Source organism: Cetorhinus maximus, chromosome 20 (genome assembly GCF_964194155.1).
Source record: "Cetorhinus maximus chromosome 20, sCetMax3.hap1.1, whole genome shotgun sequence".
NCBI lineage: Eukaryota > Metazoa > Chordata > Chondrichthyes > Lamniformes > Cetorhinidae > Cetorhinus > Cetorhinus maximus.
Genome location: NC_135898.1, coordinates 66,004,017 through 66,023,167, shown reverse-complemented (window position 1 = coordinate 66,023,167; position 19,151 = coordinate 66,004,017). Strand labels below are relative to the sequence as shown.

Sequence of the window (19,151 nt, the reverse complement as noted above, 5' to 3'; positions counted from 1 at the left end):
CAAAATCATTTTACCTTTCCTTTATCAAAGTAATGGATAATTTCCTGGTAAAGCTGTTCTTTCAGTTGGCCTTGGGTCTGTGCTTGATATCCATCTCTCTGATTCAGGTGAGCGGCACATGGCTGTTCAGACCACTTAACAAAAATAACAAAAGAACAGGTATATTTTATGATTTTATATATTTATGTATACATTTCTAAACTCATCAATATCAATTAGATCACTGCACCATTGATATTTAATACAATAAGGAAGCAAATCCCTCACTGGGCTTGTACCTATGCTATCCCATAATATTCTTTTCCCTTGAAGGATCCAATGATATCTGACAAAACTACTTCCTATGGCAGTGTAATTGACAGTACATTTCTAATTCAGTGAAAAAGGTGATCAAAGATAATAACTCTCATAAAGCAAATAATTTGCATCAACAGCAAGATGAGAAAATATAATTTATCAAGTGCCCATTGCAAACAGCTGGCAAATCGAGGGTTAAGCACAAAACTGACTTGCTTTTGGTCTTAGAACCGTAGAAAAGTTACAGCACAGAAGGAGGCCATTCGGCCCATCTTGTCCATGGCAGCCCGAGGATACCTAGGTGCCCTTTTCTAATCCCACCTTCCTGCACCCAGCCCATAGCCCTGCAGCTTACAGCACTTAAGGTGCAGATCCAGGTACTTTTTAAAAGAGTTTAGAGTTTCTGCCTCTACCACCAACTTGGGCAGCAAATTCCAGACACCCACTATTCAAAGATACAGTTAATTCTCCCACAGACTGTCCAATGAAATTATGAATGCAATCATTAAATAAAGCTTAAAACTGGCGCAACATTGTGATTCTCTTCATTCCACCCCAAAAATTGCATTGCCAATGCTATAGCAACCTGGCCTTCAAGAGATAATTTTTTCAGTTGTTCTTTTGTGCTTCTGCAGTATCACTGCCTTTAATTATATTTTTTAAACTTATGTTGTAGTTGCATTATTTTTTTCTGATGCAGAGTTGACTGTTCCTTCAACTCTTTCAATCGGGTGATAAAGCTGAGTATATCCCACTGTGTTTGAGTTTTCAAGTTAGAATCAAAGGAGCAAGCAAAGGGAATAATTCAGTGCTACCCCTTCACATTGCTTCAGGATTTGAACGAAGTATGGTATCAGCCAAAGTCTGGGTTCACTTCTACTTTTTAAGGGCTAAATAATTACTCAAATCAAATTGAAAACTCTTCTTTTGCATATGACCTGTTTGGCTTTTAGCTTCATATGCTACAAAAGAATAGCTTAAAAAATTTAGGTGAGTGTTCCTTCATTTACAAAAGAACTTGCTGGCAGAAAGTATAAAATAGGCATTTGCAATTTGGAAAATAGAATCTAGCAAAATTTTATGGGGCTGCTCATGTAAATAGTGATAAAATGTGGGAAAAATGCAACTTAACACACGTGATCAATGAAAAAGTAGTATTGGATTCTTATAATTGGGATTGGAAGGTTATAATCCATGCATTTGATGACAAATAGAGGATATGATGCTAAAATAAAAATGGTAAATTTATAGGAATAAAAGACTAGATTATATGATTAAAATACTGAACAGATTGAGTGGGCCAGATAATACAAGAACAAACTAAATGAGCCTTCACTTCATCACAGTTCTTACAAGTTTGAAATGTGAGTGAGGGACAGGCCACCAGGTTGAAGTTGTGGAGTGTAGGACTCAATGTAGTCAATAATAATATGAAACTTTCAGCAAATAATATCTGCAGTTCAGTATTTTAATTTAATCTGGAAAATGTATTTACTCAGAGAGTACAGTGAAAAGATAGGAAACTGATCAAAGTGTTATCAGAACTGATAAAGCCTGCTTGCCTTTCAGCAGTTGAAGATAAGTCTGCAGCAGTGGAGTAATCAGCGTATACAGGAAATCATACAACCTCAACATGATTTTACAGAGCAGATATTTGCGCTCTAAGAAAGACAAAACCTTTGAAGGAAATCTAAATTTTCCTGAAAGCCAAATGGTAGTCTTCCCACAATTTGGTTAGAATTAAATAGGACTTAATCGCAAATAACACCATTATAAAGTAACTGTAAAATTTTTGATGTGATGGTTAGCAGGATTTAACCATGCCTCATCGCAGGCCTGAAATACTTTAAGGCCTAAAGGCCAATGCAAAGGGATTCTATTTCATGGTTGCACTACTATGTTCTGCTATGAATTATGTTAATAAACACAAGCCTTATGCATAGTAAAACTATTGATTATAAGGCTAGGATTAAATGCTACTCAGAAATTACAAATAGTGGAATGCCTGTTCTGCACTAGCCTTGGCTCAATTATAACATTCCTGCATCTATGTTATTAGGTCAGCGTCCTTAACCCTAACCCTAATTCCACTCCCCTCAGCTCCGGTGAGTGGGGAAGTTACAGTCTCTGAATACTGGGTTGACATCCAACAGGATATCAGAACCCAATGGGAGTGGAATGGCCTCTCTGCTGTAGCCCCATCAAGCAGGGGGCTAGCAATCTAGCACTCAAATGCTAGGTTGAGATATAATTGTGTCCAATAAGAGTAAAATGACAACAGCCCCCCCCCATTTCCTCCCAATCATACGTAACTGATCTGGCACACCCGCCACCCCACTGCCAGACAGGCTAATGACATTCATTATTTATGCAACCCAGAGCATGATGTATTGGAAGAAACATGCAATGTAAGGCATGGCACAGAAAAAATAGCATGCCTATACTAGAATCTGTCAGCCATCATCCAAATGCTAGAAATCTTATTTGAAATATAAGTAAAGTTTTCCAAATCATAACCAGAACCCAAGCAAACTAACATCTATACAAGTACATGTAAAATAATTGCCAATAAACTAACACTGATTTTAAGTATTTATCTATTATTTATATAAATTTTTAAAATTGAAAAGTCAATCCATGTCAGGCTTTGTAAATGGGAAACCTATAGAAAAACTGCCAGCATGTACCTGCAGTACTAGTTATGCCTGTAAGTGGTACCATGACCGGTATTTATGATGTTAAAGAGCTGTCATGTAATATTAGGCACGCACTTGGCCTTTTGGTCTTTAAATTTGATTGGGATAATTTCCATTTTCAATGACTGATCAGGAATCTGGCAGGGCAAAGTAGGTCACCCTCCTTTTATAGGATGGTTGAAATGAAAATCAGGTGGGTTCCACGGATGGCTGTTATCCTAAATCATTTTATCTACTCAGGCAGCACCGCCAAAGGTCCGCTGGGTGGTGGTGAGTAATAAATCACAACGTAAAATTTTCCGTCCACCAGCATTTCCATGCACCACCCACCCACTTCCACCGCAAACCCCTACCATCCCCCATATAAAGAATTCGGCCTGTGGAAACTTCCTGATATCCTGAAAGAGAGCTAATACAAAGCTCCCCCAGACCTGCACCAACTGGAAAGAAATCATTATCCATCCTCCAACTCAATGACAAAATTGTAATTTCTTCCACCTGACATTTCTGATTAGACAATGCTGTGTCCATTACAACAGATCTTTCATCCCTTTATATTGCCCTTGGAATTGAGGGGTTTCTCAAAGGAGAAATAGGAGGTGGGGCTGGGTCTCATTTCCAATCTACACAGCCCCACAACATTGATGGAAATAAGGGAGGGAAGAGGGGCAGAAATCCCAACCTGATGTGAAAGCAACAATGTCTTTACTGATCCGACACAAACTGACAATCACAGTCCAATAAATAAAAGCTAACTAGTGTGGTAAATAGAAATTTCACACAAGCACAAAATAATTTGTATTTCTGAGGGTATGGTTAAGGAGTAGTGTTGGGGAAGTACCACTCTACATCTCATCAGGAAGAAGATAAACATTAAAAACAACAATCGAACCACCTGCCGGGAGAGAGTCAAATGATCCAATTGGCAGAACTGCTTGTGGAATGACTGTTGGCAACAGTTCTGGCGGTAGATTGGTAAAGGTGCAGAGAGCCAGTGCAGAGAAATTAGTTTGTGCAGTCTCAATCTACTCCCTAGTATGTACAAGCGCATTAATTGGCATTAAAATGACAATTCTGGAAAGACCAGAAATATGGCTGGTACACTGTATCTAACTTGACGCCCTTTGTGCTTACAACAGTTTCTTGGAATAAGAAAATGTTCCATTTCCCAGATGTCCCTCACATTGATGAGCATGCAAAAATACATCCTTATGCCCACCCCAGGAAACCTCAAGAAAAAGAACATTCATTAATATAGTGCATTGGGATTGGAATGTGTGAACTAATGAGAACAACAGCAACATTGATAACAGCAGTAGGATTGGAGCTAATGTTGAGCTAGCACTGAAATCAGCAGGATTGACCAAACGGCAGCCTTCTATACTGAAATATCTAGGATTTTACAAAGATTACAGATGTAACTCCTGGGGCAGGATTATATCATAAAATGGCGCGGGAACTCCCGATGTCATCCTGCCCCATTTAAATTTTCAGGAAGGCGGGGGTGCAGCAAAATTAGCTGCGCGCCCACTGACCTGTCAATGGCCAATTGAGGCCATTGGCAGATCAATTAAAGTAATTAGTGGGCCTGCCCGTCCAACCTTAAGGTTGGCGGGCAGGCCAGGAGCCCCGGCGGGAACTAGAAAAAACATGAAACCTCATCCACCGGTGGGATTTTAAAAATGTTAATAAAGTTGTTATGGAAATTATGAACATGTCCCAAATCATGTGACATTGTCACATGAGGGGACATATAAGGGCATTTTTTTCCTATTTTTAATATTGTTGACAGCAGAGCTGATCTCCCTGAGGCAGCACTTAGCCTCAGGGAGATGAGTGTGCTCTTCTGTGCGCAGGCGCGAAACAGCGCACTCTCAATTTTAGGGATTCCCCCCTGCCCACACAGGGAGCGCTCAGCGCTTCCCTGCGGATGTCACACTGGGCGGGCCTTAATTGGCCCGCCCACATAAAATGGCATCGCACCTCCGATTGAGGGCGCTGATCGGAAGCGGGCCTGTATGCGCCCGCCCATCAACTTCCCCCCCAACGGGGGGGAAATTCTGTCCCTGGTCTGAAATTATTTCAGTTGAAAATGCAGTACACCTGACATCCAGCAATTCCTGCTGGAAAATGTATGCATATAGGCATTAAGTGTGGTTAAGATTAAGCTCAGTTGTGATCCCCTCAAATTATTAATCTAGGCTGAGTCATTAAAAATGACCGCTTGGTAAACTGATTCAGAGAATCTCGTATTCATGAAAAATACCTAGGAAAGAATCAACATTTTCAGGTAAGGGTAAAAAAATGTGAGAATTAGAAAAGTATTCAACATTGTTTTTTTGCATTTATTTACAAACATACGATATAGTACTATCATAAAGCTTTCAAACCATGGGCATAATATAATGCCTCCTCAGCAGTGGGTTTGGAAGTGGAGGGGCATTTAATTGGACGAGAGGGTGCCTCCACCTGCCACCTTCCCACCCCCACCCAATTAAGCCCGGGCAGAAAGGTTCATGGTCGGCCTTCCTGCCCAGACACTAATTGAGGTCATCAAGTGGGCAACTTAAGGACCTTATCCTCCACTTCTGGTACGCAGGGAGGGGAGTCGCCATGCGGGATCACAAGAATCAACCAGGTGAGGGTTTGCTAGCAGGTTCCTCATTTGAAGGCACACTGCCCGATAAAGGCACCTGGCATCAGGAAAAGATGCCGCAAGAATCTGCTGAGAGCAACCCTCTGCCCTTTCATCCAACTGCACCTCCTACCACCAGTGACCCCCATCCCACCCACACTCGCCTTTGGCCTTGGGTCCGTCACGGATCCTGGCCTGTGGTGGGGCATTGCTGACAACTCCCACCGCTTCCAGTAGGGCTGCCTGCAACGGAGAGCTGCCGGCCTTGGATTGGCTGGTAACACTCAGGGGAAGGGATTTTCACCCCTGGTGTTCTTAACCCTGGGGAAGGCCCTACGGTGTCCACTTAAGTGCCTGATAGGCAGTTAATAGGGTGGGCCTTCCCCAATGAAGACGATGGCGTGGTCTCGCCAGATGAAGCGACTTCTCTCGCCTGGATTAAATTGTGCCCCATTTCTTTATGAGGAAATTACACAGGCTTCTTCTGACGCCTTGTATGAAACAACCTTTTCCATAAAAACAGTGCTGTGTTTAAAATATAATGCAACATATGGCAGAGTGATAGTTCCAAACCTTTGAAACACAGTTGGAATTTGCGAAGTGAAGTCACCATACTATTTTACTAACTACAACGAGAGAAGCAAAACAGAAGGTTCACCTACTGGACCTAATTAACACAGTTAATTAAGTTTCATGATTTTAGTGAAACCAGCACATAATGACAACAGTTTCAAAGCTTAGAAAATAATTTGATACCTTGAGTTAAAACATTACCTTAAGGAGTTTTGCATTAAGCAGTAATGTGTAGGCAGCTTCAGTGTAGTTATCACACTCTTTGTGTAGGTCACACAGCTTGTATAGATATCTAAGGGAATAACATTATCAATATTGAATATGAAACACTGTCGAGTGTTCTGAAGAAAATCCTAATGTATCAAAACAAAAAGGCTATTCTTAAGTAGAGTTTGAACAAATCTACATTTGTTTGTACTGCAACATGGGAGGTTTAATTAGCCTGCAGACCTCTGAGTTTGGGAGTACTCATTATCCAGGGACCCCTGCTGAAGTGTGCATAAATGAACTTCAAGTGACTACAAGTTCAAACAAGACCTTCTGACAACACTCACTATTCAAGGCACACAAATGATTAGCAACCATTGGGTCATGTATGGGAGGATGTTCAGTATCTGTGGAACTGCACCCTATCATGGAGCCAAACTTTGCATGAGAGGATGTAAGGGGGAAAATGGAAGAGAAGATTGGTAAGAAAAAATATAACAAGCTCTATGTTACACAGCAGTAGTAACACTTGCTGAATATAACTTACTGGCACCGTAATGCATCTACACAGTCAATTATGGTGCTGAAAGCTAGATATCCATGAAAGAAAATGTCATAGTATAGTTTTTCTTCCAAAAATGTCACAGTATAGACTATCATTGGCCTCTGCTCTCAGCCACTGAGTTATTGCTCTGTGATTGGCAGGAATTCACCTTGGAGCACTGAAAATAAACAAATCATAGGGCGAGATTTTGGACTTTGCCCAATTTGGGGAGCAGATCAACGAAGCAACTACTGTTTTGGATTTCCAGCATCCGCAGTAGCTTTTAGCTTTTTATTTTTTTTTGAAGCAACTACTTTGTATGCCAGTCTCCAGTGGCTTGAGCCTCAATTTAAATTTGATCTTGGACCTTATTTACATTAAACAGGGAAGCTGTGGACACCAATTGAGAGATCCAAAGTAACTCGCCAGTTGGGCCCCGACCAATTCCAAACTCCTCTTATTTCTTACTCATATGTTGGAAATGAATCATTTGTAACAATCCAACTTTAACTGTACTGTGAAAGCGATTTTGCATACCGGATGTACATTTCTTCTCTCTCAATTTCTTTGTAGAAGTTCTGAAATACAGATTAAAAAATATTTTTCTTCCAATTTTATAATACACATAGGTTTTTAAAGTAATAACCATCTTAAAGCAGACAGAATATTTTTTTATTTAAAGACAATAGCTTAAAAAATCCAGAAGCCCTGCTCCACTGGCAGAAGTACAATATGGCAGGGCTTCAACCAACTTGTCTGCTCTGACCCTGACTTTGCCCAAATCTAAGAAATGGGGTCATTTCCGTAATTATTGTTCATAGCACATCTGTGCAATGGAATTTTAAAATGGCATATTGCCAATCCATCAGGGCAGCTTAGCTGAACAATGAGTACATAGAAATTTCAAGTTTCAGTTGCTCCCTTACTGTTGTAATGCTCTCCTAAGGTCAACTGAACTCTCAGGTTGATTCCCGTTGCGGTACACTATTTTGCACCCTGTTTATGGTTGTTGCATGGCAAACACGTCTTCTTCATTTCCATGTGCAATAAGGCCTGGAATTTCCAGGCTGATTTTCACAAAATTGGCTCTTTGAGCTTGTTAATCTTACGGATGTCAAACTGGATTTTCACAAAAGTAAATCTTTCACATTATGAATCTCTAACGTATCCATTATACTGCTCTAACTGGTGTAACACTGATGCATTTTATTAGTGATGTGACCAAGCAGTTATGGTTAAACTACCCACTTGCGTTGCTGTTGAGAGAGAGCAGACAGAACTTTGGGGATGCATACACCAGTGCAAACACAGATTACTAGCTTTCGACTGAAATTTCACATGGCTCAAAAGACAGGACGGTTAACTTCTTTCAATTATTTGAAGTTAAGCTGTGGTGAAGAAGCTTTTGGAATTTTGAACAAACTGAAAGCAGAGATCACTCTCTGCAGTGATGAGCAATATTAGGAGTGCAAGTTTGTCTCTTGCAGTTGGTTATGCCAACACAAAACGTCCAATTTTTGAAAAAATCAATTGTTGCACAGGCCGATCAGGAGAGATTAAGAAATATTTTTCACATAATGGGTGGTAGAAGTGTGGAACTCTCTCCCACGAAAGCAGTGGAGCTCAGCAATTAAACATTTTAAACTTGAGATCAATAGATTTCTGCTAACCAAGGGTATGAAGGGATATGAAGCCAAGGTGGCTGCTCGGATACAGATGAGCCATGATGATCTCACTGAATGAAGGAACCGGCTTGAGGGGTTGAATGGCCTACTCCTATTGCTATGTTACATTTCAATATATTCAGACATTACATTGTCTATAGCCCTGTCAGAAAGGTGTAGGTGCGCAATTGCTGCCGAGCTCTCCAAGCGCTTTTGCCAAGAACATACAAGAATTCAGTGACATGAAATGGCATGTGTATGTTTAACTGTTCAGCTATATTAACAAAGGTCAGTGGCATACAAAAACCATCTAACCAGCTGCTTATGATTTACCTCTTGTATTTCCAAAGTATACACGTTTACAGTTTTTTCAGCTTGAACAAGAAATTATTCAACAATATGATTCTTTAAAGGCTACTATAAACTCAAGTAGACTGAGGTGTTTTTGCCCTAGTTTTCCTATTTCTGTTTCAACTAATGGAGAATTGTTTCAGGTATTTTTCACGGAAATTTATGTAATGTTTTACATTTCATGGTAACGCACATTTTAGCTGGTAACAGGCATTGTCTCACTACAATTGTTACCATGATGGCACTACAGAAAATCTTGAGAACATATGGTCACTTAAACGGTTAAGAAAACTCCAGAATTAGTGGGCCCATCTAAAATATAAGTCAGTTTATTTGCCTGTTTTTATTTTGAAAAGTCTTCAGTATTAGTCTAACATCTGGAGTTTAATAAAACTATGTCACTGCATCCCTTTTGTGACAATTCCACAAGTCTTCATGTGATAAACAGCCTCTCTTACTGTTTCGTTTATTAATTTCCCATTTATTATAACTTTTTCAAAATACGGTACACTACCTGCAAAGTGATATTTAATTGATTCTCCATCTATAAACTAGATCAGGAACTTTTATTTAATGTTGTAAATGGAGATTAAACTTTAATAATTAAGAGTGCTGTTTTGATATTTGATCTATACTTTACAATACATTAACTTATACATATTTTGCCCTCAAAGTAAGCATTTTCTTTAAAATGATTACAATGACATTAATACTGTTCTCGTTAAAGGCCATATGAATCAATTTCTTCATCTAGGTCTGACTGTAACATGTTCTCTGAAATTGGACAAATATAATCTGAGGTACATTCAATGAATAACTGCACTAACATTTAATACTATGGGAATAGGTACTCAGACCAATGGAATGAATAAATTCAACAATCCCAACAGGAGCTTCATTGGAAGTGGGCCTGAGTTTGAGATAGGGCTTCAAAATTAACAACTTTAAACACAGATCTCCCCCCTCCCGCCCTGGTGGAGCAAAGCAATCACTGAATTTCCCCACAGACAACTGTCATGGACAGAATTTGTGTGTTTTCTTCATGTCCATGGGAAACGTGATTTTATATGAGGTATATATTTTTTTCCTCAGAGTGGTTGCCCCAATCTAAATAATCCCAGCAGAAAGCCGTTTAGTGAGTTTTAAAGTAAAGAGGGCTAGTTATTATCGCACACTTGCCCAGAGGTTAAAAACGTGATGTCTCACACATACTATAATTCATACGTAGATTAGATACAAAAGAAGAAAGAAAACAATATAATTACAATGTATAATTGAATCATTCACTCTTTTGTTGCAGGCCTATAGCTTCTTAGATGAGTTGATGTTTTTGGTTGAAGTAAAGGTCTTGTAAGCAGAAATTTCTCAGTAAGCTGCAAGGCTTCTTGTAGTTGAATTTCCAAGAGGTTGGTTCTCAGGTGAACTTGAAGTCAGACAGGTTGGGGAGAGTCTTCCCACTATCAAGGTATTGCTGTTTATCATCTTGGCCACTTAAATTGACTGCAGCTGATTTGATGGCTTTCTGATGGCCTCTCTGTCTCTGCAGAGCTGTTTCTTGCTGTTTTAAAACCAGGTAACAAACAATGCTGACTCACCAATGTGATCTGTTACAAGTCCAAAGTCCTTTTCCAAATAAGGTGGATGGTCAGGCTAATAAACATCCTACGTTTGTCATTTGACACTTGAAATGTACCCAGTCTGGAATCGGATGAGGGACCATCATAATACAATGGGAGGTCGATGGGGGCCTCCTTAAATTCGTCTAACATACAGGGAGTTCAATGTGTCTTTTGTCCATGGTGAACCAGAAAGATGAGTTGGCTGGAATGGCATTGTCTTTTTGACATTCCATCCTTAAACAAAGGGATGTGTGAATTTCCTGATGGTTGTGAATGTCCATTTTAATTAGGTATTTTCTTGAGTCTCAGAACTGTCTGGAGCTGATACTGCCAAAAGTCACATGGTTTTCAGCGGCCATTTTAACAATCTGGTGTGTTCAAAATTTTAAGGCATTGTCTGAAAGTTCATAACATACTGGAGCTTGACACTATCATATGCAGAACATTAGTCTGTACTATTTTCTGCTTCTGCCCTATGCTGACAAGGAAAATGGGGAATTCCGATCACTACAGGCATTTGCCGTTCACCCGGGATTCTTTCTCTATGATTGGTATGAAATCATTTTGCGGTAATAAGTGGAAAATACTAATATAACTATGCAAACTATAAATTTCTGAAGTTGATCAAAATCATAAAAACATTCACAGTAAGCACTTACCAGTACATTAACTGTACAACTCATACGGTTTTCTTTGTTTTCATCATGCATGATTGTTCTATAATCCAAAAGCCTCTCCATAAGCCTGACAACGAGCATGACAAAGTTTTCTCCATTCTTAGCAAGATACTTGTGCTTTCTACAGTGTTCCAGAAGGCTGGATAAAGTAGTAAATAGCACATTAATTTCATGCATAGGGAAAAAAATTAATTGAGGTCAAATTTAAAGTATTAGGATGCTATATACCATTCATACATTTCCATTATTACAAAGTCAAAATGTCCTGCAGTATAATTATTATGCTATTTGTCTCTGTACAGGATAATTTTTCTCATTAATTGACACTTACATCTTCTCAAACAGCACTTTGTACTGCTCATCCCCTCTGCCTCCTTCCACTTCATGATCTAGCTTGGTGATGATCTCATTTTCAAACTATAATTAAACAGTGAGTGTAAATAATCAGCAATACATTTTGTTATTAGTTCATTGCAAATGATCCATTGTTAGTTGTAGTGCATTTGCAGACACTGGCAGGAACACAGAGCAAATCTGTGGAAACCTTGCTAGCTCAAGCATAACTTGTTGATAGCTCTTTGAAGAATGGATTACTCATCTTATTTAAATAAAGCTATGTTTAACCTGTATGAATGCATGTAGACAACGTTAATGAAGTTTATCTTGGCTAAAAATATTGGAAAAAAAATGGATTTTGGGATCAGATTAGACAGCTCCTTCAAAGAGCCAGCACAAGCACGATAGGGTTAATGGTTTCCCTTCTGTTGTGTAACCTATGCAGGAACTACTTTAGAATACTCTGCTTTTTAGGTATTATATTGAAATATTTGCACCCTTGTATACAATTACAACTGTACAAACAGCATAAGAGTCCACAGATGGATCCACCAAATTCTTTAATTGGTTAAGAGCGTCATTTTTACTGAGCTCTGTCCAAGTGGTAGTGTAGTGTTAATTTCATTCTAGCATGAGAAGTCAACAAAATGCTCTACAATCCATTGTGAATTATGCTGTCCCTTATACTTAATTAACAAGGGCACGTCTAATTCACCTGCTCGATGTCACTTTGGCTGTTAAGCATAACAAATGGCATCCACTTATATCAATCCCACACATTAGGTGTTTAGGCCTCCTGCAAAACTTGAAGCATCATTACCTTTGTATAAAAACTAACATAGTGCATTACATGGTCTTTATGTATCTGCATGAAAAGGTGAACCACAAAGTATGTTCTGATAGGTCACAACTTGAGACATTAACTTTGTAATGTCTCCACATTTGTGGCCAGAACTGCGTACTATCAGCATTTTCAGTGTTAATTTCACATTTCCAGCATCCACAATATTTCACTTTTGCACAAAATATGTACACTCAGTACTGTAAGGTACATCAGGAGCATTTCATGCAGTTAATCAAGCATAAGAGATGCATTGCCCTCTCCTTTGCTCCAGGTCCTTCTCACTGACCAGTCTTTTCTGATTTTCCTTCCTGATGTCCTCTGCATCTTTGTACCGATAAAAAGAAAAAAAACATGATGGTAATCTGAAATTTATAAATGGCAGGAGACATAGCAGGTCAATCAGCATCTGTGAAAAGATAGGTTAACGTTTTGGAAGTAAATCAGTTATTTGTCTTTTCTTTTTAAAAATGCTATGTATTTCTACCATTTTATGCTCTGGGGATCCGGGTTCAAATCCTGCCACGGCAGCTGGTGGAATCTGAATTCTTTAAAAATCTAGAATTAAAAGTCTAATGATGACCCTGAAACCATTGTCGATTGTTGTAAAAACCCATCTGGTTCACCAATGTCCTTTAGGGAAGGAAATCTGATGTCCTTACCTGGTCTGGCTTACATGTGATTCCAGACCCACAACAATATGGTTGACTCTTAAATGCCCTCTGAGCAAGGGCAATTCGGGGTGGGCAATAAAAGCTGGCTTTGCCAACGATGCCCACATCCCATGAATGAGTTAAAAAAAAATGTTTTTATTTCTCTGGTTCTCAGTTGGTTTTATTCTCTCTGCCCTGAACTCTGCCACTTTTTGTCTCTCAGCTCATTCAAGTTTTTTGCAACCAGTCCATGCAATGCACTTGAGCACAACATAGTGAAACATCTATGTCATATTAATACTTTTTAAATTCAGCGTTTTTGCTTCTTTTCACTCACTTTTCCAGCTTTCCATTTTTGGTTGCTAAATCTAAATAGTGAGCCAGAACAGCACAAAATGAGATTAAGGCAGTTGTGGGGAAAGCAGAGAGAAAAATCATCTGTGTGTGTTTAATGCTGGCATTCTGTTGCCAAAATGGGGCTTTTTTTTTTGTCTAACACCTCATGAAATGATTTACTTCTTTGTCACATACATAAGGGTGAAAATCCAGGTTCCCACTCAAAAAAGGCCCAGTTTATTTTGACACAATGCTCCCAACAGAAACTGGAGGAGGCTGCAGAAAGTGGTGGTGGGGGATTAAAAATAAAGAAACAGAAAGCCCAAGCCCCAGCTTCAGATTCCCTTCATCACCCGCCATGATGTCAGATTCCCCTCACTATCCTTGCGATGTTCAATTCTCCTCGCCATCTTTCCCCGTGATGTCCGATTCCCCTTACTACTGCATGCAATCTCAGGTTCTCATCACCATCTTGCCCTGCAATGTCTGATTCTCCTCACAATCTTGCCCGTGATGTCCGATTCCCCTCACCATCCAACTCTGTGATGTCCGATTCCCCTCAACATCCCCTCCTGTGATGTCTGATTCTACTCATCAACCCCGTCATGTCCAATTCCCTTCACCACTGCCAACTGATGACTGAATAACTCACCACTCCTCTACGATGACTGGTTCACCTGACTCCTCCCTGCAATGTCTGATTCCCCTCACCATCCCTCCCGTGATGTCTCACTTCCCTCACCACCTTCCTGTGATGGCTCCTCATCCCAGCCACAACCCAATTCGCCTCCCAACTCCTTGCAATGTCCAATTCCCCTCATCATGGTTCTAGCGACATTCGAATCCCCTCACCATACATATGAACACACGAATTAGGAGCAGGAGACCACTCGGCCCCTCGAGCCTGCTCCACCATTCAATAAGATCATGGCTGATCTGATTGTAACCTCCACTCCACATTCCTACCTAGCCTTGATAATCTTTCACCCCCTTGTTTATCAAAAATCTGATCTAGCTCTGCCTTAAAAATATTCAGAAACTCTACTTCCACTACCTTTTAAAGAAGTTAGTTCCAAAGACTCATGACCACCTGAGAGAAAAAATTTCTCCTCATCTGTGTCTTAAATTAGCAACCCCTTATTTTTAAACCGTGGCCCCTAGTTCTAGATTCTCCCACAAGAAGAAACACCCTCTCCACATCCGCTCTGTCAAGACCCTTCAGGATCTTAAAAGGTTTCAATCAAGTCCCCTCTTATTCTTCTAAATTCCAGTGGATACAAGCCTAACCTGTCCAACCTTTCATCATAAGAAAACCAACCCATCCCTGTTATTAGTCTAGTAAATCTTCTCTGAACTACTAAGGCATTTACATCCTTCCTTAAATAAGGAGACCAATACTGTACACAGTACTCCAAATGTGGTCTCACCAGTGCTAGTATAACTGAAGCATAACCTCCCTACTTTTGCAATCAATTCCATTCACAATATACAATAACATTTTATTAGCTTTCCCAATTACTTGCTGTACCTGCACACTAGCCTTTTGTGATTCATGCACTAGGACACCCAGATTCCTCTGAATCCCAGAGCTCTGCAACTTCTCACCATTTAGATAACATGCTTGCGTTTCATTTTTCCTGCCAAAATTGACAATTTCACATTTGCCCACATTGTGCTCCATTTGCCAGGTCTTTGCTCACTCACTTAACCTATCAATGTCACTTTGTAGCCTCCTTATGTCCTCTTCACAACTCACTTTTCTACCTATCTTTGTGCATTCAGCAAATTTAGCAACCGTACCTTCATCCAAGTCATTTATATAAATTGTAAAAAGTTGAGGCCCCAGCACTGATCCCTGTGGCACTCCACTCGGTACATCTTGCCAACCAGAAAAAGACCCATTTATGGCTGCCCTCTATTTCCTGTTAGCTAGCCAATCTTCTATCCAAGCCAATATATTATACCATACACCATGAGCCTTTATTTTCTGCAATAATCCTTGATGTGGCACCTTATCAAATGCCTTCTGGAAATCCTTTATCCACAGCACATGTGACTCCTTCAAAGGACTCCAATAAATTGGTTAAACATATTCCCTTTTACAAAATCATGCTGACTCTGCCTGGTGGCCTTGAATTTTTCTAAGTGCTTCTACAACATCTTTAATAATAGCTTTGAACATTTTCCCTATGACAAATGTTAAGTTAACTGGCCTGTAGTCTCCTGCTTTCTGTCTCCCTCCCTTTTTGAATAAAGACGTTACATTTGCTGCTTTCCAATCCAATGGAACCTTCCCTGAATCCAGGGAGTTTTGGAAAATTAAAACCAGTGTATCAACTATCTCCCTAGCCATTTCTTTCAAGACCCTAGGATGAAGTCCTTCAGAACGCAGGGATTTGTCAGCCTGCAGCCCTAACAATTTGCTCAATACCACTTCTCTGGTGATTGTAATTTTCCTGAATTCCTAACCCCCCTTCCATTTTTTGATTTACAGCTATTTCTGGGGATGTTACTTTTATCCTCTATAGTATAGAATGATGCAAAACACCAGTTCAATTTACCTGCCATCTCCTTATTTTCCATTATTAATTCTCCATTCTCACTTTCTATATGGTCAAAGCTCACTTTTTTAAACTTTTCTTATGTAAATATCTATAGAAACTCTTACTATCTGTCTCCATATTTTTAGCTAGCTTCCTCTTGTACTCCCTATTAATCTTTTATCATTCTTTGTTGTTCTTTATATTGTGTCCAATCTTCTGACCTGCCACCTGTCTTTGCATAATTATGGGCAGGATTTTACGCGTCGGTGTAAAATGACGCACGGCGAGGGCGCAGCGAAATCAGCTGCTCGCCTGCCGACCTGTCAATGGCCACCTTAAGGTTGGCGGGCAGGCCAGGAGCCCCGGCGCGAACTAGAAAAAGCATGAAATCTCATCCATGGGTTGGATGAGGTTTCATGTAGGTTTTAAAAAATTTTAATAAAGTTTTTGTAAAAATTATGGACATGTCCCAACTCATGTGACATTGTCACATGAGGAAACATGTTAGGGAGATTTTACTTTTCTATTTTTAGGATTTTTACATTTAGAGCCGATCTCCCTGATGCTGCACTTAGCCTCAGGGAGATGAGTACGCTCTTTCGTGTACATGCGCAAAAGAGCACACTCTCGATTTTGGGATTCCCCCCGCCCGCACAGGAAGCGCATAGCGCTTTTGTGCGGACGTCATGCTGGGCAGGACTTAATTGGCCCGCCCACGTAAAATGGCGCCGCGCCCCCAATCGGGGGCGCTGATTGAAAGCATGCCTGTACGCACCCACCATTCAACTTCGCCCCCGACAGGGGGAAAATTCAGCCCTATATGTTTTTTCTTTAAGCTTGATACTGTCTTTAACTTTTTTAGTTAACCACGGATGGTAGGTGCTCCCCTTGGAATTTTTCTTTCTCATTGGAATGTTTCTATTCTGTGTATTCTGCAACATTCCTTTAAAAGTCTGCCACTGCATCTCAATTGACCTGTCCCTTAACCTCATTTGCCAGTTCACTTTAGCTAGCTCTTCTTTCATGCCCTCATAATTGCCCTTACGTAAGTTTGAAATACTAGTCTCGGACCCGCTCTTCTCTTCCTCAAACTGAATGTAAAATTCAATCACATTGGGGGGGCGGGGGAGTGCTGGAGTGGGTGCACCTCCGATTGGCACACCAGATTGGGGGCACGCCGCCATTTTACATGGGCGGGCCAATTAAGGCATGACGTCCGCCAGGAAGCGCTATGCGGTCCCTGTGCAGGTGGGGGGGAATCCCTCAGCCAAGAGTGCGAAAGAGCGCACTCACCTCCCTGAGGCTAAGGCGTCAAATTTAAAAATGGTGAAGGTGCAAAAATAAAATGTCACATGAGTTGGGGCATGTCCATCACTTTGAAGCATGCATATATTAAAATTTTAAAAACCCTCATGAAACCTCATCCCACCTGTGGATGAGGTTTTGTGCTTTTTCAGGGCTCCCGGCCTGCCCGTCCAACCTTAAGGTTAATTGTCGCAATTACTTTTTAAATGGCCTCAATAGGCTGTTAGCAGGTCAGCGGGCGCACAGCTGATTTGGCTACACTCCCTCCGACCTGAAAATTGAAATGACGCGGGGTGATGTTGGGAGTTCCGCCCGACATCATCCCTCGTCGGCGAGCGGGCCCCGCCCCCCACTCTAAAGATCTTGGCCATTATGATCGCTGCCACCGAGGGGTGCCTTCACTATGAGGTCATTAATTAATTCTATCTTGTTGCACAATATCAGGTCTAGTATAGCCTACTCTCTCGTTGGCTATAGAATGTGCTGTTCTAAGAAACTATCCCGAAAACATTCTATGAACTCCGCATCTAAGCTACCTTTGCCCACCTGATTTTTCCAGTCTATGTGTAGATTAAATTGTCCCATGATTATCGTTGTACCTTTCTGACAAGCTCCCATTATCTCTTCTTTTATACTCTTGTCCTACCCAATTAGGAGGTCTATACACCACTCCCACAAGTGGCTTCTTGCCTTTACCAATTCTCATCTCAACCTAAACCTCTTCTATATCCTGGTTTCCTGAACTTAAGTCATTCGTCTCTAATGTGTTAATACCATCATTAATTAACAGAACCACTCCTCCGCCTTTTCCTAACTTCCCGTCACTCCTAAATGCCATGTACTCTTCAACATTCAGATCCCAATCTATGTCATCCTGTAACCATGTCTCTGTAATGTCTATCAGATCATACCCACCCCATGCAATGTCCAATTCTCCTCACCATTCCCCCATCCACTGCGATGACTGATTCCTCTCACCATCCCCCCCCCTCTCTACTGCGTGTCCAATTGCCATCACCTCACTACCCCAGTCAATGATGCCTGATTCCCTTCACTCAAGTTGTGAGTTCTTAATCCACGTTCACATGCTTAAATTTAACAAAAAAAGTTTTAAAAGCCATCAATTTTTCTTCCCTTTTACTTAGATTATTGTGTGAGTGAAATAAGAGCAATAAATCGTCAGTTGCCAAAACTGCCCGATAGTCCGACTTGATAGACTGTAGTCTTGACATTATGGCTTTAATTTTATTATATATATATAGACTGTAGCCTTGACATTAGGATTTAGTGTTATAATTATACATATGTACTATATTTCTGCCACAGTACTTTAAAAAAAATTAGAACCCGAAGCGATTGCAAAATTAGGTAATCTGTTCTTAATGAAAGCAAAACCAATATAAGTCCAACATTTTGCAAACTTAAAAAAAACGGTGCTTCAAACAGATTTAGTTTGCATTTGAAAGTTATGACATCAACAAGAACTTACAAACTCACAGAGGTAGACCTCTTGCTTTACAAAGCAGAGGGAAAATATGAGGGAAATAATACAAGGGAACTGTGGGAGTGGGGAAGCACATCAAAGGAGGCATTTTAAAGCAGTTAAGAAAATGGCAAAGCAGAAGGGTCTAGATAGTAAGTTTCAGAGGGCAAACAACGTAATGGCTGAAGGAGGGACATTCATGGTGAAATGGATAAAATGGGAAACATTGAGCAACTGATTTGGAGAAACAGAGGGCAAATGCGGGACCTTGAAAGAGATAAACAACAAAGGGAGCAGGTTTAGATCAGGCTACATTTGAAAGCAAGGATGAGGATGTTTGCACAGGGAGCCAGTGAAGCAAAGGGGAAATTGGAGTGTAGGACTTTATGTC

At 40.4% G+C, this 19,151-nt stretch overlaps 1 protein-coding gene across 2 annotated transcripts in view; it reads right to left on the bottom strand.

The window, feature by feature from the left end:
- Positions 1-19,151, bottom strand: part of dock1 (dedicator of cytokinesis 1) — a 667,847-nt gene that overhangs the window by 111,918 nt on the left and 536,778 nt on the right. For both annotated transcript variants that reach the window (XM_078564873.1, XM_078564874.1), the window contains 5 exons: positions 11,595-11,680; positions 11,246-11,402; positions 7,490-7,530; positions 6,403-6,493; positions 15-134 (listed from right to left, as the gene is read on the bottom strand). In XM_078564873.1, coding sequence (XP_078420999.1) covers positions 15-134; positions 6,403-6,493; positions 7,490-7,530; positions 11,246-11,402; positions 11,595-11,680 — 495 coding nt within the window. The remainder of the gene's footprint in view (positions 1-14; positions 135-6,402; positions 6,494-7,489; positions 7,531-11,245; positions 11,403-11,594; positions 11,681-19,151) is intronic.